This window comes from Lucilia sericata, unplaced genomic scaffold (genome assembly GCF_015586225.1).
Source record: "Lucilia sericata isolate MDLA Ls3-8-SP2 unplaced genomic scaffold, ASM1558622v1 Contig000642F_arrow, whole genome shotgun sequence".
Lineage (NCBI taxonomy): Eukaryota > Metazoa > Arthropoda > Insecta > Diptera > Calliphoridae > Lucilia > Lucilia sericata.
This window is the reverse complement of record NW_023994648.1, coordinates 203,016-222,750: the sequence shown is the minus strand read 5'-3', so window position 1 is coordinate 222,750 and position 19,735 is coordinate 203,016. Positions and strand designations below refer to the sequence as shown.

Here is a 19,735-nt window from a genome sequence, read left to right as displayed (position 1 = left end):
AAATAACACAATTTGTTGTTAGAGATTTTCCTAAAACAAATCATAAGTCTAAACATTTCAACGTTATTTTTTAATTTTATTTCAGATTTTTTCTCACTTTTATATGTATTTACATTCATTATTTTAATATCTCATAATTTAAACAATACTAAATATATATTTACAACTTTTAGTAAACTACTAGAAGAGCACGAAAATAAAAAACTTATTCTTATGTTTCATCGTCACCTTCTACAATACTTTCAGCATCCATTGAATCATTACAAATGGATAATTCTGATTCTGTATCTTGTCGACTTTCGTTTAGTTCCCGTAATTCCTCTCGCTTTATATCATCACATTCATCATCATCATTGGTATCAATATTAATAGTATCTGTTTCGGTATTACCATTAGGATTGGTAGTAATTTGTGTTTGCCTTAGCAGGGCCAAACGCTGTTGTGTTATTTCCAAATGATGTTTTCGCCATTTAATTCGTCGATTTTGAAACCAGACTTTAACTTGAGCCTCTGTTAGCTGGAGAGTGTGTGCCAGATAGAGACGTTCTGGTCCCACCATATACTGTTGACGTTCAAATTCAGCTTCAAGTCTTTCCAGTTGTTCGGGTGTGAAAATGGTACGTACACGTTTATTTTTTAGAGAAGATTTTTTACCATTGTGATCTAAAAGTAGATGTAGAACAATTTTTTTTTTAATAATTTCTATAACAGAATTCTTAAGAATTTCTATAAAAAGGAGAAATTTCTATAAAAATTAGAATTTTCTCGAAAATTTTCTATAAAAAAGAGAATTTTCTCGAATGTTTTCTATAAAAAAGTGAATTTTCTGTAGAAAAGTATTTTTTTTTTTTTAAAAGAGAATTTTCTTTAAAATTTTCTATAGAAAAAAAATTTTTTCTCAAAAATTTTCTATAGAAAAAACTATTTTCTCGAAAATTTTCTATAAAAAAAAAAATGTTTTCAAAAATTTTCTATAGAAAAAACTATTTTCTCGAAAATTTTCTATAGAACAAACAATTTTCTCGAAAATTTTCTATAGAAAAGACAAATTTCTCGAAAATTTTCTATAGAAAAAACAATTTTCTCGAAAATCTTCTATAGAAAACACAATTTTCTCGAAAAATTTCTATAAAAAAAACTATTTTCTCAAAAATTTTCTATAGAAAAAAACTATTTTCTCAAAAATTTTCTATAGAAAAAACTATTTTCTCGAAAATTTTCTATAAAAAAAAAAAAAACAATTTTCTCGAAAATCTCGAAAACTTTTTTCTCGAAAATGTTCTATAGAAAAGACAATTTTTTCCAAAATTTTCTATAGAAAATACAATATTCTAGAAAATTTTCTATAGAAAAGGCAATTTTTTGAAAAAAATTTCTATAGAAAAGACCATTTTCTCGAAAATTTTCTATAGAAAAGACAATTTTCTCGAAAATTTTCTATAGAAAAAACAATTTTCTCGAAAATCTTCTATAGAAAAAACAATTTTCTCAAAAATTTTCTATAGAAAAAACAATTTTCTCGAAAATTTTCTATAGAAAAAACAATATTCTCGAAAATCTTCTATAGAAAAAACTATTTTCTCGAAAATTTTCTATAGAAAAGACCATTTTCTCGAAAATTTTCTATAGAAAAGACAATTTTCTCGAAAATTTTCTATAGAAAAAACAATTTTCTCGAAAATTTTCTATAGAAACAATATTCTCGAAAATCTTCTATAGAAAAAACAATTTTCTCGAAAATTTTCTATAGAAAAAACAATTTTCTCGAAAATTTTCTATAGAAAAGACCATTTTCTCGAAAATTTTCTATAGAAAAGACAATTTTCTATAGAAAAGACAATTTTCTTGAAAATTTTCTATAGAAAAGACAATTTTCTCGAAAATTTTCTATAGAAAAGACAATTTTCTCGAAAATCTTCTATAGAAAAAACAATTTTCTCGAAAATCTTCTATAGAAAAAACAATTTTCTCAAAAATCTTCTATAGAAAAAACAATTTTCTCGAAAATCTTCAATAGAAAAAACTATTTTCTCAAAATTTTTTTTATAGAAAAAACTATTTTCTCGAAAATTTTCTATAGAAAAGACCATTTTCTCGAAAATTTTCTATAGAAAAAACAATTTTCTCGAAAATTTTCTATAGAAAAAACAATTTTCTCGAAAATTTTCTATAGAAAACAAAATTTTCTATAGAAAAGACAATTTTCTCGAAAATTTTCTATAGAAAAGACAATTTTCTCGAAAATTTTCTATAGAAAAAACAATGTTCTCAAAAATATTCTATAGAAAAGACAATTTTCTCGAAAATTTTCTATAGAAAAAACTATTTTCTCGAAAATTTTCTATAGAAAAAACAATTTTCTCGAAATATTTCTATAGAAAATTCCTCCAATAACTCACCTTTTAGTTTATCCCTCTGAAAACTCAAACTCGTCTGATGGGCATGTTGCTGATGCAACTGTTGCAGACTTTGCAAAGCTGAAGGAGCACCATTAGCAGCAGCAGCGGCGGCGGCTGCAGCAGCTGCCGCAGCAACAAAACTATTTGCACGAGCATGTTGTTGATGGGTCATAACAGGACTAGAGGCAAAAGAAACTAATGAGGGAGCGGAGGCCACCACATTTGAGCCGTTAGAAACATTTACCATGGCCGACGGTAAATAACGATTCATTAAAACGCTAGCAGCAGTTGCTGCTGTTGTTGCATTTGTATTATCACAATTGAAACTATTTACAGAATTGTTGACGGTGGTAATGGTGTTGTTGTTGTTGATGTTATTGCTGGTGGTTGTATTGAAACTATTGCAAATATTCGACTTGTTCACATTTAAGTTACTAACATCTCTATTGTTATTGTTGTTGTTATTGTTATTAGTGTTAAGAGAATCGCGCTGTGCCTGATGTGGTTGTTCATGAGGTTCATGCTCATCCTCAATATCGGATAGTGGTGTGCTGTTGGTGGGTGGTTGTGAACTGCTGTTGTTGTCGGGGTGGTTGCTGGCACAATTTAATGATAGGTTTATAACATTGTTGGTGTATTCCTTTCTCGTATTCTCCATGGCACTCTTTTGTAAACCTAAAATGGCGGCTATTGTAAAAGATTTGCCAGCATCAAGGGTTGTATTTGCTGATGCGGCCGCTGCTGCTTCAATTAATTGCTGTGCATGATGGTGATGATGTTGATGCTGGTGGTTTTGTGAATTACGTTGGTTTTGATGATGAAGTAGCTGATTATTAAGATGAGGTTGATGTTGGTGGTGGGGGTGTTGGTTGTCTCTTTGTATATGAGCTGGTGAATTATGAGAGTTCAAATGTTGAGCTGCCAATTCTATGGCAGTATGATTATGTGTTGTATTCTGTGCGTGATGATTCGCTAACAAGACGGGATTGGAATGTTGCTGCTGCTGTTGATGATGATGATGTTGTTGAAATTGTACATGACCATTGGCAATGGTTGAGGCCAAGGTGTGAGCATCGACAACATTATGGTGTGTTGCTTGCGAATTGTGTAGCGCCAGAAAATGTGACAATGGATTTGGATGATATTTTTGCAGCATTCTTGTTATGGCCGCTGTTATCCTGTTGCTCTACAGCACTAGAGTTAATAATAAAGTGTTTCCTTATTTCACAGCAACTATTGTCACACATAGACACACACTATTTGTCTGGTGTAGAATAAACGTTGTTGGCACTTTGGTGTCACTTTTACATTTAAGCCTTGCAGCAAATTATCTTCATACCTTTGGTTGGACAAATCTTTGGTTAATTGTTTCTACTGCATGTATATTGTACATGTAGTTGTTGTTCTTGTTTTTGTTTCCTTAAACAATGGCTGCTAGTTGTAGTCCGGTACGGTCAATGGTCTTGTATAGTGCGTTTTATGGTTTGCATTTGAAAAAAATCACTCTGCCTGTAATGAGACAAAATGTGGAGTGAAAAAAAGAAGACACAATTAAGTTTTAAGTTTATCATTAAAATCTAAACTTCACTAAGGTGGCGTTATATGTATGTTTTTGACTCTATTGTTTGGGTTAACAATTTCTAGTGACATTGGATATGCTGATGGGACAATTAACTTAAACCAGCTGGAAAGTAATGTTTTTTTTTAATGTCTCTAAAGGCTATAGAAATGTTTATAAACTATTATCAAGTGTAAAGAAATTGTTATGTTATTTATTTACTTTTTATTCCATTTCCAAATACATAATGTAATAGCAGCATTATATTTATACGTAGTCGTATCTAATACTATACAGAAAGTTAGAAGTTAACAAGTTTTACATTTAGTTCTTAACCTGTTTGAGATCCCTTCTTAACCTGTTTGAGATCCCTTTGTTTTGACTATATATTGCTTAACAGACCAGTTTAAAGACTATTCAGTAGACTATGCCATATACTACTTAGTCTATTGTCTAGTCAATAGACTAATGAATATAATAATCGAAAGATTAGTATATATGATGGTTCCTACTCTAGTTAGTCAATAGATTAATCTTTAGACTAGATAATGCGCTAATTAATAGACTGGTCCATAGATAAGTCCACTGACTAGGCAATTGACCAGCCAATACTTATTTATATCAGTATATGGACCAGTCTATAAACCAGTCAATAAACTAAAGATTAGACTAGTCCATACACATGTCAAGTATCGAGTCCATATCTAATACTTTGTCTAAACAATTGATTTGACTATATACAGACTAATAGACTTACCAATAGATCAGTTCAAGGACTATTCAATAGACTACTAAATACACTAGTTCCAACTCTAGTCAATAGACTAATATATATAGTAGATGACAGATAATAGATTAGTCCACAGACTTGCAAGTAGAGCAGTCAATATACCAGTCCATGGACTAGTCTATAAACCGGTCATTAAAATAATGATTAGACTAGCCTATACACAAGTCGAGAAACTAATCCATAAAAATTGATAACGATCCCTATTCAATGTTTCTAATCCTTTGTCTAAACATTTGATTTGACTTTATATACATGTTAATATACTAAGTAATCAATAGATCAGTTAAAAGACTATTCAATATACTATATAATAGTCTAAAGACTAGTAAATATACTAGTCCCTACTCTAATCATTAGACTAATCTATATAGTAGATAATATGCTAGTCAAAAGACCAGTTCCTAGATTATTGCACTGACCATTAAGTAGACTTCTACATGGACTAGTCATAAAAAGTCAAGTTCATAAAGTTTATTGAATAAACTAAATATTGACCACGATTTTAATTTCATGTTTCTAATCCTTTGTCTAATTGGCTAATCAATAGTTCAGTTAGAGAACTATTCAATGGACTATAGACTAGTGTCTAGTCAATAAAATAATTAACATAATAGTCTAAAGACTAGTAAATATACTAGTCTCTAATCTAGTCAACAGAATAATCTATAGAGTAGATAATACTCTAGTTAATAAACCAGTCCACAGACTAGACCATAGACCAGTTCATAGATTATTCCGAGCAACTGTTTCTAAGAACACCAAAGGCTTTCATTATAAAAACAGCTCGTCAAGTTCAGATCAATCAATCAGATGATTTGATTCGTTTGCGAGCAGAACCAAAGCAAATTCTGGGTTAAAGTCGTATAAAGTTCAAAAACTTTCAGATCAATTCGGTAACAAAAGAAACTTAGAAAATAGGTCAAATGGAGAATGATGGATAATGTAACTTATGCACTGGGAGACTTTTTACAACTTCCGGTTCAAGATTTTTATGCGGCTGATTCACGAGGTAATGCTGAAGAATATAACTGGACAAAAAATCCCAGTGTGACAGGAGAAGTCTATCATTTGTGACATCAGGCAGAAATATCTATTACGGACTGTCTAAAATATCGGGGTTTACCGATTGAGTATCATGTCGATTGGGTATCATGGCGCAGAACTTCGGCCTATGGAAAGGTATTGAAATCTTAAAAAAAGGATTAAAGAAGACAAGAAAGGTCAGTCAGTGGATCACCTAGTTTCCTTTCATGGTCTAGCAAGATTTCACCAATTCATAATAGAACCCTTTTGGTCCCACCAAATATATGGCTTTACCTTAGTTAGACCCATGAATATTTGGTTTTTATGTCGATTTCCTTGATTAGCAGGGCTATACATCGATACCTTACACTTCGGGTTATCTCTGGATCAATTTTTCATCACTTAAAATGATTCTGTGTTAAATTTTCTGCTTTTGAATGAATCTTGCTGCACCGATAATAACAAATCGTAATAGAACGGGGAAGATCTGCACTAAAGGCGGTTGAGTAAAAACATCATACTAACTTTTTTCTAAATAGTTTTTAATAGCAATCGCAACATGTGCCCGAGCGTTGTCATGCTGGAATATGACAACGCCCCATATTTTGGGAGTTTTTCGATCAGCTTCTCAGTGCTGTTCTGTCCAGATTTTGCAGCTCATAATAGACTTGGTCCCACTAAATATTAAATGTTAAACTCTCATTTTAGTTGAGAATCAGTTAAAATTTTCGGATATTCTTATATAAGATCATGCTAATATCCCTACATGTATACTAGCTACTATGAATGTAGTAGTATGTGTTAAAGAAGTACTTCCATATATCATCAAAATAGTTTTATAAATATCACACCTAAATGCATCTTCATTTAGTTAATTCTATTTTCTCAAATATTTTATGACAAGTAATTCAATTGCAACACCTTGTTGCAGTATATACTCCAGACAAAAATAGCAACAACAACAAAGGCAATCATCTTCAAGAGCCTCAAGAGGTATTTGCACTTTAGATAATTTCACAGACAGACGGACAGACAGACAGACACAAACATTTATAAGTAAGAATGTATGAAAATCTTATAGGACACTTGAGTGACTTTACTACAAAATGTTGTGGTTTGGACGAAGAGTAGAGTCATTCATATAAGTTTTAGCATAAAGTAACATACATATATACATCTTCATTAGGGTGGTTCATTATTAAGAATTGTTATTTAGAAAATAAAATAAACTTCCCCACTTCATAGTGCTGCCAACCTAATGTACATATTTGTCACATAAGTTACTATAAGTAGGTACTATCTGCACTTAAACTCCCCTGTAAAGAAGGTGACAATAGTTTAAGTTTAATATCAACTTACACTTGATTATAATACGGCAAAATGTGTAAAATTGTAATTATCATATGACAATCTCCATATGTGTGTTTGTGTGTGTGTGTAAATATGTCCGATTAGTATTTAAGTACTACATACCAGTCCACCACTATAGTAAAGTGTTAATATGTTTAGGATCTTAAGTATGTTTTTGGCATAATAATGACGGAAGTAAGTGAGTGTATTTAATAATTTAACACTTAATGTATTTATGAATGAATTTAACTGAAAATGTTTAAATCTACTGGGACTCATTTATATAGTATAAAAAGGAACTGAAATGATATTATATATTGGATTATTAAAAGTGAATAAATGATATACATATATATTTAGATTAAATATTTGTATGTATAACTTAATAAACTATTAATTAAGCCCTTTTGTGGATTTATTATTGTGGATCAAAAAAATTCGTTTGTTTTTATAAATTTATCTAAATTTTCCCGGAATCCTCCCATTAAATTTTAGCGCTCGTGGTACAACATTAACATTATTGCTAAATAACCAATTAATGCCCTTTTTTCCATAGTGGCATGATGTGAAATCGGTCCAGAAATATAAAGGTACTCTGTGCTGTTTAAAGTTAGGCAAAACCCTCCTTTTTAGACACTCCGTAATATGTATATTTCAGTCTTTATCGAGCCAAATGTCTCAAACTTCGGTGTTTATCGTGCTTCTTTTGCCACAACTGCAAATGGCTTGTCACGCACAAAATACTCGGAGCATTTATCTGTACGAACTGCTGTTCTGATAGAAGTGTTCCAATATATATAAGACCTTTTTATCTTCCCAATCCAGATTTTTTTTTTTCAATGCTCTCGTCTTACCTATACTGTTTAATGGCTTTTGAAACAGTGTGATAATGATCCTTTAGATCTTTTGCTATTTGTTTCAAAGTACATTTTTTATAGCCTTTCACCTTCATGAGAAGAGTATGAATGAATGTCGAAGTGCTTTACGTGAACATCTGTCGTGATGGCGTTATTTCACCCATAGGATGAGCTTTTGTGACGACTCACCAACGCCCCTTTGTATAACTGTGCACATGGTTCTGCCACACACTGTGGTAAATCTGGTATGAACAGAGTTTTTCCTGAACATACCTGGACAAAGAAGCAAAAATTCAATGGTATCATTTGTATAAGGTATATACGGGCGGGTAAGATCATATATTCATCCTGTATCATATACACTTAATACCAAGCGTGCATCAGTCCTTTAACCGACATTCTCTTTCCGCGAATATGGGTTTAAACCACAGCCACTACGAGGATCCCGAAGGAACCTCACCCAACTGACAAGCCAGGACAAAGTCCAGCGGGCAACTGGTCACCCGTAGTACCAGATTATGTGGTTCTCTGGTTCTGGTTTATAGTCCCGACAGACTAGATGTATTATTAGCACCACTTTTCCCTGGCATTGCAATTACACCCAGATGGGGTCTTTCGTCAAGGTAACATACCTCCGGGGGAACGTGAGAAGCGTATGTATAAGTTTGTCATTCCATTTGTAATTTCTATAATATAATTTTCCGAACCTATAAAGTATACATATTCCGAGTCCTTATAGATAGCGTAGTCGATTAAGCTACGTCTGTCTGTATGTTTGCTGAAATAAATTTTCTAAAGACACCAGATATCTTCAGGACCCAAGTCATCAACAATTCTGTCAGACATGCTTTCGAGAAGTTTCCTATTAAAAATCAGCAAAATCGGTCCATAAGTAACGGAGTTATGAGTAAAAATTCGAGATAACCTCTGAAATTTTCATAAAAAAAGAAATTTTTTTGGATTTCTTTTTGTGATTTGTTTTGTTTGGCGTTCTTGTTATTGTTGTTTATTTTGTTTTGCTATTGGTAGAGTCGGGAAAGATTAAAAAAAAATAATTAATTCAAATTAATCTTTTTTTAAACACACTATGGTGAAGGGTATATAAGATTCGGCAAAGGCGAATATAGACTTCTTACTTGTTTGTCATTATCTCCTCCATGAGCCACTTAAAAATATTGATCTGAATGTTGTGGAAAGTCAGCCATTATACAATAAGTGTATTTTTTTTAATTCAATTTAACTTAAATTTTTACGTTCGTTTTATTTGCTTCTAAGTTCTTTACCGAATTGCCATTTGGAACTTTCTGAACTTTATACGACCTCAACCCAACATTAGCCATGGCTTTCCGTATAAAAGATTCGGAACAATCAACTGTACGTGCTGGTTTTCTGATAGAAGTGTTCACTGCTCTTCGATGAGTGATTAAAATAATATATAAGTTTTATATTTATGGAATCTCGATTCGAGATTGTCGAACATATATCATTCATTTACTAAAAGACTGGCATAATCCAAAATTCAGGTTTTTTGAACTCAGGGCTATAAAATATGCGTCATACTTTCATATAGATTTATCGAATTTCAAATATGTCGATTATTTTCGATGTGACATCGTTTTTTTGTTGTAGACCTAAATTTCAATTTGATGATAAGAATCATATTAATCTCTACTATCTGAATCTCGTTTAATTTTTCAAATCGCTTGTTTCGTTTGTAAATTATTTAAAAAATACTCAAATGTCATTAAAAATTCAAAGATATTTTTCTCGAAATGACTTTTTTGGATTATGCCGGTCTTGTAGTAAATGAGCGATATGTAATTCATAACAAATTCGTAAATAAAAATTGATCATTATTAGTTTTGAACGTTCACATCTTTCTGGTAAAATATGGATTCCGCGCTCAAGGAAAGCTTCCTGCAAGGAAAATCTAGCGGTTGAGTAAGAACTTCACCAAACATTTCTTCTAAATGTACCAATACTCGTTTCAAACGAATCAATTGCATTTAGTACATTTTCAAAGTGATTGTCTGGCATGACGCCTTGGGTTATCGCAATAGATCTTTGCAAAAATTAGTTTCTTTTATAGCATTCAAACAGCATGCAAAATCGTATTTTACGGCCTCTCGGCTTCAACTAGAATGGTACGACTTTTGATAGAAACCTGCTGTTTGCTTCGGTAGTTCACAATGAGTTTGCATGATCTTGTTATGTTTAAGAAAAATCTTCAAAGTATTGCCTCCAATTTTTGGTCTTTAAACTTTCTTGCTCTTTGTACATATATCACGCATTTTTATGTTATATACACCCAGTAGGAGATTTAACATTTGTGTATATCCTGAAGGTATCTGGAACTACAGACGGTTTAGCTATAGGATGCTAAAATTATATTGCAGAAATTACGTATGGAAAACTCTTCACACGAAGATGAAGTTAAGTTTCTGAGAAAATCTACCTGTCCTGTGATATCAAACCAATTGAAAAAAATTTCCTCCATATAAAAACGATAGGAACTAAAGAAGGGGATGTTGAAAGGACATATTATATTAATACACATTTTAAATTAACAAACCAGATAAATATTTGTATGGAATGAAACGAAACGACGGAATTAAGTAACATTTCTTATTAGAAGTACATTGATGGAATGACTTAAACTAATCTAATAAGACCAACCTTATTAACTATAATTTACATACCTGTTACAAATGTATTGTTATCCAAAATTAATTCCTGTTATAGAGTTAATCCAATAAGTTTTTCTTTCGATATAACATTAATCACACACTAAATATGTAGATAATTTATATAATTTTTTGTTTATATAAAATTTTTTATTTCTCTTTTCTTACATAAATATTAAAATCTTAACACACCGACGGCTATTCCCCAAAACATGTAAGAAGAGTAGCAGAAATAAGTACCGTTTGTTTTTGTATAAAATATATATGTTTTACAACATTTAATTTCCGTTTTATTTTATAGTCGAAATCAAATCTTTCAACATGTTAACGCGAGCTTATAACTTTTATGACTGAAACGATTAAAAATTGTGCTCATTGTTAAAAAGGCATCATCATCATTCTATATGATATGAAGCAAGTGTAGTGCAGTTTGTCTGCCGCCAGAATGTCTGTCCTTACTGTCTTCTTTCCCTTACAATGTGTAATGGTAAACAGAATCCTTTGTTAGGGGTGGGTGTACGAAAAATACCGAAAAAAAGCAAGGAAATTAAACTTTTTTTCATACTCTTACATACACACACATACATAGAGAATTGTTGCTCTCAATTTTTTTGTTTTGTTGCTGCTGTGTTTTTGCTGTTGATTATAATGTGATAACATCATTATCAACAAAACGGTATGATGACCAAAGCCAGCAATTTATATTGTTATAATGAGAATAACAACAAGAACAACAGTAACGACCCCTTTAACTCACCCTGTTTGAAAAAAAATTGAAATTTCTCTATTGAGAAGATGTTAAAAAAAAATAATCCTGTTCATATTTAGAATATAAACCTATGAAAATTTACTTTCACACACACACACATACGCATTTACGCATGTAATTATGTCAATGTGTTCATGTGTCCTTTATGCATGAATATGTGTGAGTGTTTTGCCAAGATTTTATTATGTTTATGGAGAGTATATTACAATAATAAAATTACTATTAAAATAGTCTGTTTAACAAAAAACTTTATATAAAAAATTATGCTAATTATTTAATTATCTGTAATTAGTTAATTAATTTATATGGGCTACGCACAATTGTGATTTTAAATTGTATCCAAGACTCAATTTTTTAATGAAAACTTTAAAATTTGATAGTTTGAACGTTTTTAAGTCGACTAATTGTAATCTTCGGCAAAGTGGTCAAATAGTAAAAAGATAAATTACACAGACCGACAAATTTTTAAGCCAGAGACCAAAGTATATCTGTATCTGGCCTCAGATTCTCCATCACATGTATGATTCCAGATATCGTGTCCTGAAGTTTGAAAACAACACTATTTTTGGCTCTTTCTGTCAGCTTTAAAATAAAGGCTTAAATTCCACCTGCGGGTGGAAACTTTTGAACATGGTTCTGCCGGTACAAAGTACTCGAGTTATCTAATCTCTGACCATTGCTGCCACTTTACCCAACTTCCGAGAGGCAAAAACATCACTCAGATGGGAGGGCCTATGTGCAACAGCACCTACACAGAGGGAAAAGGAAATATACACGCCTGGTACCAAATTGACACCAAATAGTTTATAATTTTTCAATAACATCCGTTGTCAAAGTTTATACATACGAACGACAACACTATGTAATTTTGAAAATGCAATGTTGTCAATATTACAACAATTCGTTGTCGAAATCTAAATTTTATACACATCCGTTGTCTAAATGTTAACAAACGTGGTAAGCTCACTATTGGCAACGGATTGTTTGTCAATAGTGAGCTTACCACGTTTGTTAACATTTAGACAACGAATGTGTATAAAATTTAGATTTCGACAACGAATTGTTGCAATGTTGTCAACATAACATAGTGTTGTCGTACGTATGTATGTATATAATTTGACAACGGATGGTATTGAAAAATTATAAACAGTTTGATGTCAATTTCGTACCAGGCGTGTATATTTCTTTTTCCCTCTGTGTAGAGACGTATTTGGTAGACCGAAACAAGAATCAATCAAATAAGCTGAGAACTTTGTTCTTACTCACAGAGAACACACTGTGGTTAATCTGGTATGAACAGAGTTTTCCCTACACATACCTGGACAAGGAAGGAAAATTTAATGGTATCACTTGTATAAGATACCTTTTATCCATCACCTTTCAACCCAGCATACTTCCCATAGAGAACAACATCCGACACACTCAATCTAGGTGTACGGGCTGTGGAGGACTCGTATACCCCTGTATACCCGTATACATCCTGTATACATTTGACACCAACTCATTTCCAATGCTTAGTTCCACAGTCACTCCTCCGAATGATAGATTTCACCGCTTATCAGTCCTTTAAACGACATTCTCTTTGCGCAAATTTGAGTTTAAACCATATCCACTACGTGGATCCCGAAGGAAGCTTAACCAACTGACCAGCCAGGTCAAAGTCCTGCGGGCAACTAGCCACCCATAGTACCAGATTATGTGGTGCTCTCATTCGACCCCATGTCAAATCTTTCCAAGGAAAGGTCGAGGATAGATTTGATCACCACCAGTTTATAGTTCTCGTAGAATAGAGGGATTGGTTCACATATTTTCTGCAGGATTGCAATCACACCAATATAAGGTCTTTCATCAAGGTGAAAAGACCCCCGGGGGGGGGGGGTGGTCAGGTACATCAGACCTATGTATATTCTTTCTTTTTCGAGATATCTTCACATGATAAAAAAGATTCAGCATAGAATTAATAAATAGTACTTATACCGCAATTCTGCCGCCTAGCGATTTTGAGAACCTTGTTTCTACTTCGGCTGTCAACTACGACACCAAGAGTTAGATTTACTTCCTTTGTCCGTTTAGTAAAGAGTGTTGCTGACTTCGCTGGTGACAGTTACAGGTTTCGCGCAGTGAATTCCAATTGTAGTTCTTCAAATCTATTGCTCTTCTAATTATTTACAAAACTTCTGAATTCTTGGTCACAGCTGGTCGAGTCGTGAATAGATTGGGTTGATATTTCAAAATTCTTGACTGAGTAAACCAGCTGGGCCAGCCTTGAATAGCCTGGGTTGATACTTCAAATGTCATATCGTTTCATGGAACTTCTTCACTGAGTGAAGGAGAGAGTGTTGCTGACTTCGCGCAGTGAACTCCTTGCAAAAACAGCAGAACTCAAATTGTAGTTCCTCAAATCTATTGCTCTTGCCCTTATTTACTAACCTGATGAATTCTTGATCACAGTTGGGCGAGTCGTGAATAGCCTGAGAACTCACTAATGTCAGGCGAGCTTGTGCCTCTCAGGTTTTCCCCTAAACTAGAGTATCAGAGTTGTTAGTGGGCATCCCGTAGGACCAGACTTATATCGCTGTCTAACAACGTCATGATGTCTCCAGCTTCTTAAATTGCTAACGTCAAGATATTGTTCTCTAGAGTTCTGATGCGGTCTTTTTAGATAACTTTGTATCCGTTACAACTGTACAGATTAGAATTGTTCGTAAGTTTTGTCTCCTGGAACGCTGTGATTTCAAAAATTCCCTTTTTGGAGGCCGTTGCAGTTGAGTTGTAGTGGTAAAACGTGGGTTAAGGAAGTCCTAAAACTTTATATTATTGAATTTTTCCTTAAGTTGATTATTAGGTTCACAAAAACAACAAGGAGAACTAAGGACCCCTTTCAAATAGATTGCATCGGTATTCCTACATAAGGTTCTTAAAAAAACTTGTTCCTCGGTACACTTTAATGAACATTTATGAGCAAAATCTAAAGCTATAAAGGAATAAGTTTGAGTATTACGGCTCATGATTTTAACGTTGGTTTTGACATTTGGTATTTTCACCATAGTTGTTCGCAACAGCTGTTCATTGTTTACCAAATTTCAATATAAAACTTCACAAAAGGGGACATTTTTTACGTCTAAAAAGTTTTATGAACGGAAAAAACGAAAATGGAACATATTTCAGGTGAAATTTTGATTGGCGATAGGGATGAATACATTTTTATAATAAGTAAACTGGTCTGGTCTAAGTAAATCAAAATGACCCTTATATGAAAACTATAACACATTCAGATTGTGAATCCTAAGTACATCTTGTTGAAAAGATAATTTTATTTAGAAGATAAGAGTAGTTAGAAGAGTTCGAAAAATACAATTTGAATAGCATTGAAAGTCCTATTAATCACCCGGCACGGGTTCCCATTATCTGATTGCACTAAAATTTTAGATAGTTTTAAAGGCTAATAATGACAATATGACGCATCCAAGGAAAATTGTTATTTTTTGGAAACCTCTAATGTATTAAGTAACAGACTCATTAAAAATTTGTTTGTAAAAATGTCATTAAAAATCTGAATTAAAAACTAAAAAAAATTTAATGCAGATTATTAGAACTTTCATGTATAAATACATAAAAAAGACAAACTCCATTACAAAAATGTTTGAAAAAATATGAACCAATAATAACCCGTTTTACTAACCAACCAACCACCCACCCATTCACTGGTTATAGAGAGAAAAAAACATAAAAATGTTTTCAACAAAATAAACTTACATACTTACTACATATACATACATAAGTATAGTATATGTACATAAATATGTATGTATGTGAGTGTTTTAAAACATTTTTGTTTGTATGTATATGTTATTATATGTTCTATATGTAAATATCACAGTACATGTAGATGTTCTAGTAAAAGAACAAAAAAAAAAAAAAAACAATACATTTCAATCATCATTAGTGCTAATGTACCCACAAATATTAGGGGGTGTTTTAACTGGGTCTCTTGATTACATTTTAGCTTCCAAGGCTGCTGCTAACAACAACAATAACCGTTTAAAGAGCAAAGATTTATACAATAGTAATGCGCATAACAACAAACCATAAAATCTCTCTCTTTCGCTCTCAAAAATAACAAAATGTACAAAAAACAAATCCTATAAAATATTCAGATTTTTAACAAAAAACAAAAATAGAAAAAAATCTGTGTTTAAAAGTTTTTACAAAAATTTTGCTTAAAATTCTTTTTCCCCCACCATTGTTTATGTTGTAAGTTTGTTTATGTGTGGGTGGGTTGATGTCTGTCCGTCCGTTCATACATCTATCCATCCATCCGTCTGTTTGTTTGTTTATTGTAATTGTGGTGAATACTTGTTATACAGTTATATTTACCACAATATTAATATCTCTCTCTTTGTTGCTCTTGTGATATTTGTAGCAGGAGATGTGATACACATGGTTGTACCTATAAGAGTTATTTAACACGAATACATATGCTATACAACATACAAACATACATATTAATATGTAGGTAATTATTTTACTCTTTGTTACCAGATTAATTGGGTGAACATATAAGAATCTAGGAAATAATACGCCTATAGTATATCCAAATCATTGCGCCCATTGTGTATAATGTATTCATCGAATCAACACCAAAGCCTGCCAGTGGACCCAAACGATTGCCATCTACTAAGAACTGCTAAAATCCGACCAGACAGTTGATCTATACCGAACACAATTGATTTGCTTGAAGCGGGTCTTTTAGTCCAGATCTTGTCCCGTTCAAGTTTAAATTCTCGTCTAAGCGATAGTACAAGTAGGAATACATATATTTAATTGGATGGAGCGCTATATATTCCGTAACATATATAAGCCCCCGATAAAATCCTAGAAAGTTGCAGTGACCGGTTAATATTCCTACAAGAATCCTCAAACTCATCTTATTCAATCCTAATAGTACTTTGATTGCCTTTTTTATAGTAGGTCTTAGATCTCTTATACCAGAAACCACATAAAATGTTTGGGAATTATAATGAAGTGAGTTTCAAAAATGGGTCCTAACAATGAACTTTGCGACCACATTTCTCGATTCAGAAACCTCAGAACCTATTTTGACCATGAATGTTCGAACACTCCGAAACCATTCGTCATGTGTACCGATGAAAACCATACTCTAACATCTTATAAATGACGCGTTCCTGTCATGCAGTGTCAAAAGCCTTGGCAAAATCTAGTCTGACAGCCAAAGTTGGGTGCCTATTATTGAGACCTCTGACCTAAATACCAAAAGGGCATGAGAAGTAGGATGACCACTTTTAAATACGAATTAATTATTATGTAAGATCGCAACAATTTTCCGATATATGATGACAATGAAATCGGCCTATAATTCCCTAATTATCCTATATTTTAACATTGGTTGAATGGAGTTGAGCTGAGTGTGATCAGCTCAATCTGAAAGAAGAAGAAAGAATACCAATCATAGAGCCATCAACAATCAATATAACCAGACGAAATTTTTTTTATTTGCCGTTATCTTTGGCTTCAGTAACTCCTATCGAAAACGGCAGCTCTTAGCATAAGACATCTGGAGGTATCCGTAGTCCATAGTGTTCGTTTTCTTTTATCTGTATGGTCCACAATATTGGCTCGAAGTTGTATAGGACTCTTATACCTAGGAGGAATTTTTCGGTACAGATTTTTCTAATACATTACTGAAGTCGGTGTTCATCGCAGATATGTTGTTGTCAATTATTATTAACTCCTCGAATTTTCAAAAGATATACAATTCGTTTTATAATAAATTTCAGTGTTTTATGAAAAATCTCTGGCAACGCTGTTTTTTAAAGTGGGTGGTGTGGGTGTGATTATGAAAATTTTTATTATTTTTGTCCTTATACTGGCTGCTTTTGTTGGTATGTTATAATTTTTTTCTCATTTCCTTTTAAATATGTTTATTTATGTTGTGTGTTTATAACACACTTGCACTCTACATAGAATAAGTTTGTGTGTACGAAGAGACGCCATTGTTATTTTCATATCCTGTTAACATTTTATAAACTTCGTAAGTTTTTATCGTTTAAAACGATGCACGTTAATGGATGAAGTTGTTTGCTGCTTTTTTACAATATTTTAAATCCATGTTTCTTTTCTTTTATTATTGTTGTTGTTATTGTGTTGTTAACGTTTATATCGTTTTTGTCTCGAGGTTTTTCTCTTCTTATGTGTGAGATAAATTGGCTGAACTTTCACAAACAAACTTTGTTTTGGTAAAAAAATGTTGTTTTCTCATATTCATTGTTGTTTTTTATTTGTTATAACGATTATTATGTAAAGAATTTTTTGATAAAATAAATACTCATAAATCCCCACATACTCGTATACATAATTAAATTTTAAGAAGATTTTTTGTTAAATGTCAGACAGTAGCGTGATGAAAAGAGGGGAGCCGAAAAGAGTTAAAAGATAAATACGTGTAAGAGACAACAGTAGCAACGACTTTTTATGGTGTTATTGTTGGTGGGTTTAATCGGGCCCTTTCTGCTAACTAAACTACTACTAACTAACTACTACTAACTAACTAACTAACTAACTAACTAACTAACTAACTAACTAACTAACTAACTAACTAATAACTAACTAACTAACTACTAACTAACTACTAACTAACTACTAACTAACTAACTAACTAACTAACTAATAACTAACCTAACTACTATAACTACTAACTACTAACTAACCTAACTAACTAACTAACTAACTAACTAACTACTAACTAACTACTAACTACTAACTACTAACTAACGAACTAACTAACTAACTAACTAACTAACTAACTAACTAACTAACTAACTAACTAACTAACTAACTAACTAACTAACTAACTAACTAACTAACTAACTAACTAACTAACTAACTAACTAACTAACTAACTAACTAACTAACTAACTAACTAACTAACTAACTAACTAACTAACTAACTAACTAACTAACTAACTAACTAACTAACTATTCGATAAATTTTCTTTATATTAAACAATTTCGATAAAATCTTTTTTCGAAAATTTTCGATAAATTCTCTTCTTATAGAAATTTTTCGATAAATTCTCTATTTATAGAAAATATTCTATTAATTCTCTACTTATGGAAAATGTTCTCTATTTATAGGAAATTTTCGATAAATTCTCCATTTATAAAAAATGTTCGATAAATCCTCTATTTAAAGGAAATTTTCGATAAAATCTCTATTTATAGAAAATTTTCGATAAATTCTCTATTTATAGGAAATTTTCGATAAATTCTCAATTTATAGAAAATTTCCGATAAATTCTCTATTTATAGAAAACGTTCGATAAATCCTCTATTTATAGGAAATTTTCGATAAAATCTCTATTTAGTATGTATATAAAATTTTCGATAAATTCTATATTTATAGAAAATTTTCTATGAATTCTCTACTTATGGAAAATTTTCGATAAATTCTCAATTTATAGAAAATTTCCGATAAATTCTCTATTTATAGAAAACGTTCGATAAGTCCTCTATTTATAGGAAATTTTCGATAAAATCTCTATTTAGTATGTATGTAAAATGTTCGATAAATTCTCTATTTATAGAAAATTTTCTATGAATTCTCTACTTATGGAAAATGTTCGATAAATTCTCTATTTATAGAAAACGTTGGAAAAATCCTCTATTTATGGGAAATTTTCAATAAAATCTCTATTTATCGAAAATTTACGATAAATTCCCTATTATAGAAAATTTTCGATAAATTGTTTTTATATATAAAATTTTTCTATAAATTATCTATTTAAACAAAAAATTCCGATAAATTCTCTATTTATAAAAAAATGTACGATAAATTTTCTATTTATAGAAAATTTTAATAAATTCTCTCTTTATAGCTAGTTTTCAATAAAATCTCTATTTAAAGACAATTTTAAAAATGCTATATTCACAAGACATTTTCTATCAAGTTCTTCTTATAAAATATTTTGTAAAGTTAATTTTTAGAGATTTTTTTTGGTTTTATACGCCTCTGGATTTGTTTGTAAATGTATATTTATTGTAATAACTACAATATTTCTCATAAATAATAATAAAAAAAATAATATAAAACAAACTTTTTGTTCATCTTGTGGTGTGTGTATATGAAGCACCGCCTTATTAAAGGAAAATAATTTTTATTATTGAGCGCCATTACATACAGACAACAGACATTTTACAAAAAAAAAAAAAAGAAAACATAATTTTTATATAGTAAAATTACCCTTCATAATAAAAACAAGTGCTCTATGAGAGGAAAAAGAGAAAA

The 19,735-nt window shown here is 31.4% G+C and overlaps 1 protein-coding gene across 1 annotated transcript in view; it reads right to left on the bottom strand.

The window, feature by feature from the left end:
* Nucleotides 1–64: 64 nt before the first annotated feature.
* Nucleotides 65–19,735, bottom strand: part of LOC119606966 (probable serine/threonine-protein kinase cdc7) — a 52,849-nt gene continuing 33,178 nt past the window's right edge. The window contains exons 2-3 of the mRNA XM_037960643.1: nucleotides 2,400–3,908; nucleotides 65–663 (exon numbers count right to left, since the gene is read on the bottom strand). Coding sequence (XP_037816571.1) covers nucleotides 212–663; nucleotides 2,400–3,555 — 1,608 coding nt within the window. The 5' untranslated portion in view covers nucleotides 3,556–3,908 and the 3' untranslated portion in view covers nucleotides 65–211. The remainder of the gene's footprint in view (nucleotides 664–2,399; nucleotides 3,909–19,735) is intronic.